Genomic DNA, 12,500 nt, shown 5'->3' with positions numbered 1-12,500 from the left:
CCCACGCGTCGTTCTCTGCCAGGCATGACGAGTTGCAGCAAGTGAAGTCAGCAGTGGCGCACATTGGGCAGGCACGCATGAACACGTTCACGCTAGCACATGCGAGGCAGGCAGACAACACTGTTCACGAAGGTGCATGGTAGACGGGTAATTATAGCACTCACACACACACACATGCACACACTGCAACACACACACACACACACACACACACACACACACACACACAACACACCAACAAACACACACACGACACACACACAGACACACCAACAAACACAGCAAATTCACTCAAGGTGTCGAGACGAGCTGCAACTGCCGAGTCATTGAGGCGTTGAAATTCTACTCTAGTTGTCCGATGTGCAGTCAAGTGAATCGGACATCAACGAAAATTGGCGTAGCTGGCAAACATTGTCAACTAACACTGATCCTGCCCAGTACGTCCGTATCCTGCCATCTAGTCAAGCTACATAACCGGGTGTCCCACTGTGCTGGACAGAATCGCTGGTGCCCCTGCCACCATAAGATAGAAAAACACAAAAAAAAAAAAAAAAAATACATCAGACTATTGTCCGCGCATTGACGAAAATCATATCCGCCTTGCCCCAATTATGTATAATAGCAGATCAACTACATACACAGGGACAAGGTAAACAACTGGAGCGTGGCCGGCCCCTGCGTCCTTGTATCCCTATTATCAACACTTGTAGTGCCTGGTGGTACATGTAGTTGTTATTATATACACACACACACACACACACACACACACACACACACACACAAACATACCCACAAAACACACACACGCACACACACACAGACATACCCACAAAACACATACACACACATTCAGCACACACATCGGCCTCACCCTCGTGAAAGTAGAGGTAGAGCTTGCAGCCAGACGCGTCATCATAACCATCGGGGATCTCGTGGTCTGACAAGTACACGGGCTTCCCATTCACCGTCTGCGAAACACACGACATACCAAGGGTTGAGGGCGTAGACAGGTACGTAGGTGTTGCGGGAGTGACTGCTAAACACAGGTACACACACAACACACACAGGTACACACACAACATACACAGGTACACATACACAGGTACACACACATACACACACAGCACACACAACACACCAACCTCATCCTGGAGCTGGAAGCTGCCGTTGATAAAGTCAGCGTGCCCTATCCGACCCGTGAAGATCAATGTGCGATCCGCCTGTTCGTGACAACAGAGCAGCGCAGTAGGGAGAAGTGAGCAGGATAGCCATGACGGCGATGGTGGTGGTGGTGGTGTTGGCGGTGATGTTGGAGTTTTTTGCACACGCAGCTCACAACAGCATCTCGCTCAACTCAAACACACCACAAACACTCACACACACACATACACACACACACACACACACACACACACACACCACACCATACACACCTCGTTGTCCATGACGAAACGGCGACTGCTTGTGTCTGCTACAACTGCTTGTGTCTTCCCCTGCTCGTCCTTCTTGCTCCTCTCGCGATCCCTTGGCTTTGCTTCAGCACCTCGAACGACGCCAACAACAACTACAACAAAACACTCACCACACCACCAACAACACCCTTGTTTTGTTGCTTGTTTGGTGCCGTCTCCGCCTTTTTGCTCTTTCTTTGGGTTTGTTTGTTTTCCCGCTGGGCAAAGGCAAAATTGACCTTGACAGCCTTTGTCAACTTTGCCCTTGCCATCCATTTCATTCTAATTTTTCCCGTGTTTCGCACAAACTTTCTGAAATGCGCGTTTTGTGTGCCACAGCAACCAAGCCACTGGCCAACTGCGTTGCTTTCACCATTCCACTGTTTTGCTGCGGTGACGACTTCCCTCGCCTTTGCTTGCTTTCCCTGCAAGCAACCACAGCAAAAGCAAAGCACAAGGAGCAAACCACAGGACAGATGCATTTTCCCAAAGGTCCCCACAACAACAACCACAACCACAACAACAACCACCACAACCACCACAACAACCTCCACACCCCACCACCCACATGATGAGACAACAGCGACAACGATTGCTGCAGCAGGACCGCTGCTTGCTGCTGCCTTGCGTGCTGCTAATGCTGCTGTGCACCACAAACCCAGCAGTCGCAGCAGATGCAGGACAGGGTGGGAGTGGGCCCACACGCCCGCGCATTGTCACGGACGACGGCAACAACCTGCGGATCGAGAGCGCTCGCAGCATCTTCCTCGAGCCCCACTGGAATGGCACCGTCTACCTCGGCGACATCGACCTCATCTCAACCATGCGCGAGCAACAAGTTCGCATGCGGGCACTGGAAGCCTTGGTCGCCCCGCCATCCGTGGTGTGCCAGGGAAACCGCGTCGAGCACCTCAACTGCGACAGCCAGGCCTCGCGCGACGCTGTCCTGGGCATCGGCGCGTGTGAAGCCGAGACGGTCGTCCACTGCTGCTGCGACGCCTTCTACCAGCTCACGCACGTCTCCGGCGCCGTGTACATCGACCCCAATGCCAAGACCGTGTCCTTTGGAAACATGGTCAGCATCGGCGGTGGCATTCTCAGCAGCAGGGGGAGCTTCACCAGCATCGAGTTTGGCGCCCTGCAGGAGATCCCAGGCCCGCTCATCCTCAGCAGCGACGCGCTTCAAACCCTCAACCTCGGCAGCGTCTCCCGTGTCAGCACAGTCAGCCTCCTCCACCGCAACCTCACCAGCCTCAATCTCGGCGAGCTGTCGCGCGTCGATGGCCAGTTCCTGCTGAACAGCGTCGCCCTGGAATCCGTCGACCTCGGCAAGCTGCAGGCTGTGGGCTCGGACCTCACCCTGCACAGCGATGCCATGCTCTCCATCAACTTTAGCCAGCTCGTCTCCGTTGGTGGCAGCTTGCGCGTGTCCCGCAACAAGCTGCAGAGCCTGCATCTTCCCCTCACCATGAACGCCATTGGCCTGGACTTGGATGCCTCCGAGAACTATCTCTCCTCCATCGACTTTGGCAGCCTCACGTCTGTTGGCCGCAATGTCGACCTCGCCAAGAACGCTCTCACCGCCGTTCACTTCAACTCGCTCACCTCCATTGGTGGCCATTTGGACCTCGCCAACAACGCCATCACACAGCTGGCCCTCACGCAGTCGCTGTCCATTGGGGGTGGCCTGTTTCTCAAGGGCAACCCACTCAGTGCTCTTGACTGCAGCGACATTAACGTCGAGTGTGTGGACATCGACGATGGTGTGATGACAACCAACTGCCCAGGCTCATGCTTTCTTACTCTCGAGTAGCCATACATGCGTGCATGTGCATGTGTTTTGTGTTTTGTTTGGGTTTGTTGGACGCGCTTGAGGGCACGTCTTCTGCGTTCTCCGCGTTTGCTGATGACTATGTCGACAACATCTCTTCTGTTGTTGGCTTTCGACAACGCCTGTTGACCGTTGACTGCCTCTGTTCCGTTTATGTTCTTTGATGGCATGCTTGCTGACGGTGCGCACGCAACGCCACCTACCACTCGCACGCCGTGCTCCTTCCCGCTGTGCTTTTGTCCCCCCCCCCTGCCTTCTGGACAGCTTTGTTCGCCGTGTCTACAGCTGCTTGTTTCTTTCTGCGTTCTTTTGTTTTGTTGCTTGCTTACCCGCTCCCTTTCGCTGCTTGCGTTACCCCCCCCCCCCATTTTCTTTGCGTTGAGCGGGAGCAAAGCCTTGCTCTGTTTGCATCGTCTTTTGAGGAGAGGCCACTGTCATTTGCTTTGCATGGCACTTGATGTGCACACCATGGCTACCCTACACTACCTACTTTTACCGACACGCATCATTCCCTCCTTCCTTGACAAGCTTTCCCTCGCGCTCCCATCGCTCGTTCGTGTGTTTGTAGCTTCTGTATGTCCTTTGGCTGCTTTGTTTGCTCTGTTTGAGCGTTGACGCATTGCTTTGACCGAAATAAATGACCCTTTGGTGGCAATGGACACAGAAGCATGCATGGATCCATTGGGAGCAACCCGACAGAAGGAGAGGGGGGGGGGGAGGAGAGGGGGAGAGGAGGCACAGGCAGGCAGAGGACCACACACACACGCACACACACGTAACACGTATTTACACACACACACACACACACACACGTAACACGTATTTACACACACACACACACACACACACACACACACACACACACACACACACACACACACACACACACACACACACACACACACACACACACGTGTAAAGCACGCACATCAAAATCACCCTATCAACGTATGCTGGTTGGGAAAGGGTGCACACGCCGATCCCACGTGCCAGTGACAGGCAGCACGCTGCGAGGCCCAGAGCACTGGCGAACGCGCAGCACTTGCACGTCAGCGAAGCAGGTGAGGTCGGAGACAGTGCACCGATGCAAGGTGAGGCGCCGCACGCCATTCAGCACCCGCGGGCGGGTGGGAAGGTCGAAGCGAACAGAACATGAAACCACGTTTGTCACTGCGCCAACATGCTTGACACCTTCCAGCTCAAGGTTGTCAACGGCCCGCACCTCCGTCACACGGAGGTGCGTGCCCTCCACATGTGCGTCGCGCACCCCAATGATGGCGGCCGTGCCAGTGCACCCGCGCAGCGATACGGTGGGGCAGGTGATGGTGACGCCGTCCAAGTGCATGTAGGAGAGATGCAGGGAGTGCAGGTGTGCGAGGGATGCCAGCCCCACAAGCTGTGGGTGCGCTGTGTCGAAGCTGGCGCTAAGACGCAGCGAGCGCACAGCAGTAAGGGGGCTCACGTCCACGCGCACGGTTGTTTTGAACACAAGCGTAATGTCCTTCACATGGCACAGCTGCACCACGACCTCGCACACTTGCTCCATGTCGCACAGGTCCAGGTGCACACGGTCCACAGTTGGCGGCACGGGCTCGCTCGGGGCACCAGCGTGATCTCCCTCAAAATACGTGTGCCAGTTGCGGGTGACGTTGACACACGCCAGGGGCGCGTGGAGCACGCGCGCGTCCGCGCCCATGTACGACAGGGTGAGCTTGTCTGTCAAGGGAGCGACCCGCTGCAGCTCTTCGATGCTCCATTCACCAATCAGCTCTAAATGGTCCACGTGCTCAAACTCCGGCAGCGTCGTCAAGTGCTCGCACATGACAAGCTTCATGTACGAGAGGCGCCGCGCGCACCGCACGCTGTTGATGAGGTCGCAGTTGTCAACCACCACTCTGGTGGCGTATGGCATTGACAGCGTGCCGTACATGTGCTGCATGTCCACCAACGAAATGTCCTCCCCCGTGAAGGTGGGGTTCTCCGACTCGTCCTCGTCGGTTTCACAGTTGTCGAGGATGAGGTGTCGGATGTGGGCAATGGGCTCCATGTCTGGGATGCCGCAATTGCAAAGGTGCACGCGGTGTGCGTCTTGCAGGAACCAGAGGCTGTGCAGAATCGCCGTGTGCTCAATGTGGACGCTGGGGATGCCTCCAAGCAACTGAAAGTCCTCGGACGGGCTCACGTCGTTGAACACCTGCACGCACTCCACGTTGTGCATGACGCCGCGCAGCTCCTGCTGTTCCGTGGACATGATGCTCACGTTGCGGATGTTGTGCAAACTGACGGAAGGCAGCGTCGTGTGCAGCTCCAGATCAAGGGCTGGCGCGTCGTGGATTGTTAGCAGCTGCACGCCCCCGTGCGCTGTGGCGTGGACGACAACGTTCACGTGGTCCACAGCTGGGACGAGCCTCTTGAGGAACGCCGTGAGTCGGTCGGCCTGAACCTGCGTGAACAGGTCCACAGACACGCGCACGCGGGCTGCCAGGGCGTCATCACGGGGCGCGGCGGGCGCATCGGCTGGCGGCTCACTTGTGTCATCGCACCCCCACAGCCAGCCTTCCACCCGTGCCGGTGAAGGCCTGCGGTCAAACTCCACGCGTACGCACGCGGAGAACATGCGCGTGTTGGCGGTGGCCGCGCACTCGACTGCCTCTGTCTCACGCACGAGCCACCACACACCAAGCCATGAATGCACGAGGAACCGTTCGAGCCACCACCTTTCTTGTGACTGTGCGTGCTGCTGCTCTGGTTGCCGTGGTTGTAGTGGTCGTTGTTGTTGTTGTTGTTGTTGTTGTTGTTGTTGTTGTTGTTGTTGTTGCTGTGGTCTTTGCCGTTGCTGCGGTCGTTGTTGTTGTATGCAGGGGGGTCCCGACCTTTGCTGTTGCTGTGGTTGTTGTTGCGTGTGGGGGGATCGTGATCTTTGCTGGTGGTTCCGCTGTGAGTTCCTGGGTCGCTGCGAATCGGACGTGCTCGTGCTTGCTTGTGCGCTGTCGTGGCACGGGCGAGGCAGCCAAGTGGTGGCGGGCGATGCCTTGGCTGGGTTGTACGCGTGTTCCAGGCACCACTTTGGCAGTGCAAACGGCAAGGACGCGTAGAACTCCTTGCTTGTCATCATGAGGTTGAATAAAGTGCGCGGTGAGCTCTTCGCCAACTGCGCAGCAATCAGCGCCCACGTCCCCAGCCCCACCACCACCACCGCATCCGCATCCGGTGGATCCACACCACCCTGTCCTTGCCGCATCCCTGCAGAGGAGCCACCGTGTTGCTTGGCGGAAGAAGACATGAGTGGGGTTGTGTGTCTTTGTGCGGTGCTGACAGGAGGACAGTGTCCATCAATCATGCCATGCATGCACGTCAAGAGCGTTTTGCCGTGGTGTTTTGTGTGCGCTTGTGGTTTCTTTCGCACTTTCCTCTCGTTTCCTCTGTGCTTTCCCACCCACAACAAGCAACACAGGAGGCACGCACGCGTCGCGAAGAGGATGTGTGCCTGCGCGGGCTGCTGTCCTACTCGCGCTGGTAGCGGCCATTGTTGCGTGTGGCGGAGTCGGCGTGCTGGTGCAGGGAGAGGCGCAGCAACAGCAGCAGCAGGGACAGCAGCAGCAGGGACAGAGTGGGAAGGCGAGCATCGTGTCTGACGAGTACAAGAACCTGCACATCACGAGCTTGAACAACACCTTCATCAACACCCGACAACAGAGCCCGATCGACGGCGGCAATGGCACCACCACCACCACCACCAACACAAGCAGCAGTGGCAGCGTGTTTGTGAACGGCCAGAACCTGGGCCGCATGTTTGAGCGGTTTGCGGACCTGGAAGCCAAGGTGGAGCAGCTGCAACAAGAATTGGCGCACGTGCGCTCGCTCCTGCCCGCAACAAACACCAGCACAACCACAGCAGCTGCGGCAACCACAACGCAGCCACCGAGCACGACCACTGGTGGTAACTTCCCCAGCCTTGACTGCACAAAAGCCAACACCATACCAGACATTGTCACTGAGGCGCAGGACGTGAATCACTGCTGTTGCGAGGAAGTGTCTGACCTCGAGATGGTTCACGGACACCTGCTCATGGACACACACGCAGACCCAGGTGTCGAGTTGTCGGAATTGACCAGCGTTCTCGGCAAACTCGAGGTTGAAGGGGTGGGGCTGCAAACCTTGCTCTTCGCCTCCCTCCACACTGTCGGTGGCATGGTGGTGCTTTTGCAGAACGTGGCGCTTACTACCTTCTACGCCCCAGCCCTCTTCCACGCTGGTGGCGTGGTGATCAGCAATAACCATCAACTCTCGACCGTGGTGACTTCCAAGCTCTCCGTTGTCGACGGCCCACTCACTATCAGCAATAACCCAACACTGTCCGCCGTGAGCGTAATGTCGCTTGCGTCTGTGACGGGTGACTTGACCCTTCGAGAACTCGCCGTGTCCTCGCTTGACTTCTCGACGCTGTCGGCGGTCGGAGGCAAGATGGATATCTCCGACAACCAGTATCTAAGTCAGCTGGTGCTTGGTGACAACGTCAACGGCCTCTCCATCAACATTCACGGCGGCATTGACATTTATGGCAACCCAGACCTCTCCCAGATATCGTTTGCGGCGGAGCTGAACACCCTTGCACCCATAGTCATCAATCACTCTGGCGAGGAAACCCTACAAGTCAGCTGCACTGCACCCATTAACGCCCCGGGTGACTGCCTCATCTTGACTGGTCCCATTGCCCTTGACAACAACTGTCCTTCGCAGTGTTCTTGAATGATGAGCCACCTCCTGCACCGCTCTTTGAGTGGTGTTGTCATAGTTCCTTCCCTCTCCTGCTCGATATTGCTTCCACTTTCGTGGTTCATCCTCCATCTCTTAGGCCACGTGTAGACGTGCGTCCACGTACCCAAATATCTTCTTGCTACCCTCATCCTGCTCTCCTGTCACACCACACTATTCAACAGTAGTAACCTTCCACCCCCACCCAGCACACGACAACCGACATGCATCGTCGACTTTCCCTCTTTCTTTTTCGCGTGCGTACACATTTCTCTCAAATCAATCAAAAGCAAAGACATGATGCAAAGGCTCTCGCGTGCGACGTTGGGCGCTGTTGTGGCGGTGTTGGTTGTTGTGGCGATGGGCAGGGACGCGGCTGGCGACGTCGGTGGCGCCAGCAAGAACAAGGCAAGGATTGTGACGGACGAGAACGACAACCTGCACATCCGCAGCCTCAACAACACGTACATGTGGACGCGCGCAAACACGACTGGCGGCGGCGGTGGCGGCGTGTTTGTGGATGGCGTCAGCGTGCATGATTTGATCAACGAGGTGAGCACGTTGAAGCGCGAGGCTGCCAACCTGCGCATGCAGCTGGCCGAGGTCCGTGCTCTCGCAGCGCCAAACACGACAGAGACGGAGTGCCTCATCAAAGTACCGGGCGAGGTTGACTGCGGCAATGGGGACAGCGTGCTCTCGGGCGTGTGCGAGGCTTCCGACATATCTCGGTGCTGCTGCGACGCTGTACAGGACATCACCGTGGTGGACGGTACCATTGACATCAACCCACTCTCCCCGACAACGGCAGCCACCATGGCGCGCCTGCTCACAGTTGGCGGCAACTTGAGAGCAACGTCCTTGCACGTGTCGAGCATCAGCTTCCCCGCTCTCCGGACGGTTGGCGAGGAGGTGTACTTCCGTACAAACAATGCCTTGACGGCGGTTCACCTCCCTGCGCTCCAATCCGTCGGACTGGATCTCAAGATTGAGTCGAACGACGCTCTTACAGTCATCGACTTTCCGTCCCTCCAAGTTGTGTCCGGCGCCATGGATGTGAAGGGCAACACAGCAATGTTGCGGTTGCACCTTCCAGCTTTGGTCAGCACCGGCGATATCCGCATTGAGTCCAACGACGTTCTCACTGATCTGACCATTGGCGGCCCTGAACGGCCGCTTCGAGTGTTTGGTGTGCTGCAAATCCAAAGCAACACGGCGCTGAAGTCCCTGACCTTTACATCGTCCAGTGCGGAGATTGCAGCCTCGTTCGCCATTCGCAACAACCCGAAACTCGGCCTGGTTGAGTGCATCGGCGACTTCAGCAAGGCCCCTTGCGTGAATTTCTATGGCAACAGCAACGATGCCACACTCGGCCCTGGTTGCCCGGCTATTTGCCAATTCGTCTAGGTGCCGTTTTGTGTGTGTGTGTGTGTGTGTGTGTGTGTGTGTGTGTGTGTGTGTGTGTGTGTGTGTGTGTGTGTGTGTGTGTGTGTGTGTGTGTGTGTGTGCTGCCTGTGTAGTAGGTCTCTCCATGGCTTCACTGCCTTTCTTGCCCCCCTGCCCCTCTCCGGTCGCCTTGACTGTTCTGTTTGTGCCTCGTTCTCTACACCCTCGGCCGTGAACAGGTGAACTGTGCGCTGCCTCCTCTGGTTGATTGTATGGTTCATGCAATAGTAGGCCATGCATTTTGTGTCCTTTAGACTTTTAGATCTTTGTCTGTTCTCCCCGTTACCCTGACCTTGCGAACCAATCGCTCAATCAACAGCCATTACACGTGTATTGGGTGAGGCAGTGAAGAGGGGAGCTAGCCGAGGCACGTCTACTTGGTTGCTTGCAAGCAAGCAAGGCGGTAGCGAGACAGAGAGAAGGAGAGAGGGTCTGTGAGGTGGGTCTTCGCTAGTTCGCTGGTCCCATATTGGGTGGCGATTGCGTGCAATTATTTTCCGCCACACACGAGAGACGATAACAAGCAAGATGGCCAACTTTGCTGAGGATCAAGTGCAGCGCTTCCTCGCGTAAGCCCATGCGTTGTGAGAGCTGTTGTGAGGGGATGTGGTTAAAGGGAACTGCCTGCTCACTGCAGTTATACATGTGTGGGTGTCTGGTTACCAGGGCTCGTGGAGCCGCTCCTGCTGCTCCCACGCAGCAAGAGCCAGCTCCCATTGAAATGAACGACGCAGATGAGCAGGTGTGTGTGCGATGTGTGTGTGTGTGTGTGTGTGTGTGTGTGTGTGTGTGTGTGTGTGTGTGTGTGTGTGTGTGTGTGTGTGTGTGTGTGTGTGTGTGTACTTCGTCATGCGTGCTGGCTGCTAATGGGCTCACTGTTAATCGCTCACCGACGCAAATGTCCACGCGCGCTCTATGTTCGCCTCTCCCATGCATGCAGATTGCTCGCTTTCTCGCCAAGCGTGCTGGAAAGGCCAGCGGCGCCACCGCACCTGCACCGGCCAAGACTGCCACGACAACACCTGCCACTGCATCACGGCCCGCCATCAAGCGGTGCTCTGCGCCAGGCACACTGACCTTGCCCAAGGTGCGTGCCCAGCACCCATGTTTGGTCGCAGTGTTGGTGGCGTGTGGTGTCATGTGCTGTGATGTTGTGTATGCGCACACGCCTTACACACACACGTGTACACACACACACTCACACACACACACACACACACACACACACACACACACACACACACACACACACACACACTCACTCACTCACTCACTCACTCACTCACATACACGTTGCGCAGAGCCTCGAGCGGCTGGTGTCCGTCATCTCCGGGGTGCTGCAGCTCGACGTGCGCACAGAGGTGTCTGAGACCGCCACCACTGCAACATACACGGCAGGAAAGACCGACGCCCCTGCGCAGGGCATCTTTGCATGTGTCCAGGCCATGTGCGCTCAGCACCCGATGCTGCAGGGCGGCAACGTGGAGGAGATGTGCGCGCGTGCGGAGGCGCTGGTGGCGGTACAGGAGGGCCGCGGTGCACAGATCCGTCGACAGGAGCTGGCAGAGATCAACGCCATCATCAACGACGCTGCCACCATCACTGGAGGTGTTGCAGGTTCATCGCCCTCACTGGCGGACTTTGCCATGTGGGCCGCCGTCTGCACCATCATGGTTGGTTGGCTTGTGTATGTGTGTGTGTGTGTGTGTGTGTGTGTGTGTGTGTGTGTGTGTGTGTGTGTGTGTGTGTGTGTGTGCGTGTGTGTGTGTGTGTGTGTGTGCTGAGCTCTTTGTGCGTTGTGCGTTGTGTTGAACAACAACGCCACTTGCGCCTTGCACCAGCAAACACGCCATCCTTTGCTCACTAAAGCCCACTACACCTGCGCACCACCGACGAACCACAGTCACAGGTGACGTACGCGGACTACCAGGCGTGCCACGACCTCATCCGCTGGCTCGACGCTGTCCAGCACACCCCGGGCATCAATCCAGCAGCCAGGGTAGGTGCGTGTCTGTGTGTGTGTGTGTGTGTACATGTGTGTGTGTGTGTGTGTGTGTGTGCGTGTGTACATGTGTGTGTGTGTGTGTGTGTGTGTGTGTGTGTGTGTGTGTGTGTGTGTGTGTGTGTGTGTGTGTGTGTGTGTGTGTGTGTGTACATGGGTACGTGAACCCCTTCCATCGCCCTTCCCAACACCCTTCAACACCTCTCGCTCACACCATGTGTTTCGTTCAATGCCCCTTTCCCCCTTCACTCCCCCCCCCCCGCTTTGCATGGCACCCCATCAGCGCAACGTGGTGCTGAATCCGGCGGTGCACATTGCGCACCAGATCACCGCCGCCAACGCATAGCCCGCGCACACACGCAGGTGTTGACTGGGATGTGTGTGTTGTGGTGTGTGTCGTTTGTTTGTTTCAATGCCGGTGGTGTTTACAGCGTTCAGTTGCGAATAAACGCCAGTGAACAGCAACACCCCAGCAGGGCAAGCAAGCAGGCACAGGGATGAAGACATGCAGACACACGCAAGACACACCAGCAGACGCAAGCAGAACAGCCGTCAATGTCACAGGGGCAAAAAGGAGAGCGCCCACAAACAAGAATGCAAGCCAACAACAACTCACTCACACACCCATCGAACAACAGTAACACACCCTATCATCGACCCGCAACACAACACCCAAACAATGCGCACACGTGCATGTGTATGTGCATGCATGTGTATGCGCGCGCGTGTTCAGATGAGCTCGACGTAGTTCGCGGGGAAGAGGCCGCGGCGATCACGGCATGTGCCCATCCACCATCCCTCGTCCACCTGATCCACATCCTCAATCACATCGTCCGGGTCAAACGAAATCTCGTCCTCCCCAGCTGAACACACACGCACGCAAGGGAGTGAGTGAGTGAGTGAGTGAGTGAGTGAGTGAGTGAGTGAGTGAGTGAGCGAGTGAGTGAGTGAGTGAGTGAGTGAGTGAGTGTGCAAGTGAGTGAGTGAGTGAGTGAGTGTGTGTGTGTGAGTGAGAGAG

General features: G+C 56.6%; 7 protein-coding genes across 7 annotated transcripts in view; 4 read left to right on the top strand and 3 right to left on the bottom strand.

Moving 5' to 3' along the window:
* The window catches only part of PTSG_10811 (uncharacterized protein), an 8,174-nt gene extending 6,515 nt beyond the window's left edge, over positions 1-1,659 (bottom strand). Inside the window, exons 1-4 of the mRNA XM_004988719.1 lie at positions 1,434-1,659; positions 1,143-1,220; positions 872-968; positions 1-15 (exon numbers count right to left, since the gene is read on the bottom strand). The exon at positions 1-15 is cut by the window's left edge and continues 126 nt beyond it. Of these exons, the coding sequence (XP_004988776.1) occupies positions 1-15; positions 872-968; positions 1,143-1,220; positions 1,434-1,445 (202 nt within the window). The 5' untranslated portion in view covers positions 1,446-1,659. The remainder of the gene's footprint in view (positions 16-871; positions 969-1,142; positions 1,221-1,433) is intronic.
* Positions 1,660-1,834: 175 nt separating this feature from the next.
* On the top strand, positions 1,835-3,550 carry PTSG_10810 (uncharacterized protein). The gene has a single exon (XM_004988718.1). It carries the CDS (start codon positions 2,020-2,022, stop codon positions 3,262-3,264), a length of 1,245 nt encoding a protein of 414 aa, XP_004988775.1. The 5' UTR covers positions 1,835-2,019; the 3' UTR covers positions 3,265-3,550.
* Positions 3,551-4,190: 640 nt separating this feature from the next.
* Positions 4,191-6,523, bottom strand: PTSG_10809 (uncharacterized protein; the record flags this gene model as incomplete). The annotated part of the gene is made up of 1 exon (XM_004988717.1): positions 4,191-6,523. One exon carries the CDS (start codon positions 6,521-6,523, stop codon positions 4,226-4,228), a length of 2,298 nt encoding a protein of 765 aa, XP_004988774.1. The 3' UTR covers positions 4,191-4,225.
* Positions 6,524-6,563: 40 nt separating this feature from the next.
* PTSG_10808 (uncharacterized protein) lies at positions 6,564-8,031 on the top strand (the record flags this gene model as incomplete). The annotated part of the gene is made up of 2 exons (XM_004988716.1): positions 6,564-6,585; positions 6,803-8,031. The coding sequence occupies 2 exons, from the start codon at positions 6,564-6,566 to the stop codon at positions 8,029-8,031; spliced, it is 1,251 nt and encodes a 416-aa protein (XP_004988773.1).
* A 303-nt stretch (positions 8,032-8,334) lies between these two features.
* Positions 8,335-9,441, top strand: PTSG_10807 (uncharacterized protein; the record flags this gene model as incomplete). Its single annotated transcript, XM_004988715.1, has 1 exon — positions 8,335-9,441. The coding sequence occupies one exon, from the start codon at positions 8,335-8,337 to the stop codon at positions 9,439-9,441; it is 1,107 nt and encodes a 368-aa protein (XP_004988772.1).
* A 686-nt stretch (positions 9,442-10,127) lies between these two features.
* Positions 10,128-11,949, top strand: PTSG_10806 (uncharacterized protein). Its single transcript, XM_004988714.1, has 5 exons — positions 10,128-10,222; positions 10,421-10,567; positions 10,782-11,153; positions 11,384-11,479; positions 11,766-11,949. Exons 1-5 carry the CDS (start codon positions 10,202-10,204, stop codon positions 11,826-11,828), a joined length of 699 nt encoding a protein of 232 aa, XP_004988771.1. The 5' UTR covers positions 10,128-10,201; the 3' UTR covers positions 11,829-11,949.
* PTSG_10805 (cortactin) overlaps positions 11,866-12,500 on the bottom strand; it is a 3,957-nt gene continuing 3,322 nt past the window's right edge. The window contains exon 9 of the mRNA XM_004988713.1: positions 11,866-12,345. Coding sequence (XP_004988770.1) covers positions 12,212-12,345 — 134 coding nt within the window. The 3' untranslated portion in view covers positions 11,866-12,211. The remainder of the gene's footprint in view (positions 12,346-12,500) is intronic.

This window comes from Salpingoeca rosetta, assembly GCF_000188695.1.
Source record: "Salpingoeca rosetta unplaced genomic scaffold supercont1.34, whole genome shotgun sequence".
Classification (NCBI taxonomy): Eukaryota; class Choanoflagellata; order Craspedida; family Salpingoecidae; genus Salpingoeca; species Salpingoeca rosetta.
The sequence above is the reverse complement of the archived record's forward strand: the minus strand, read 5'-3'. Positions and strand labels throughout refer to the sequence as shown.

Excerpts from the sequence above, each read along its gene's own strand:
- PTSG_10810 (XM_004988718.1), top strand. The coding sequence starts at position 2,020 with ATGATGAGACAACAGCGACAACGATTGCTGCAGCAGGACCGCTGCTTG.
- PTSG_10806 (XM_004988714.1), top strand. The coding sequence starts at position 10,202 with ATGAACGACGCAGATGAGCAG. Across the intron at positions 10,223-10,420 it reads TGAACGACGCAGATGAGCAG|ATTGCTCGCTTTCTCGCCAA; the intron begins GTGTGTGTGCGA and ends CCATGCATGCAG. Across the intron at positions 11,480-11,765 it reads GCATCAATCCAGCAGCCAGG|CGCAACGTGGTGCTGAATCC; the intron begins GTAGGTGCGTGT and ends GCACCCCATCAG.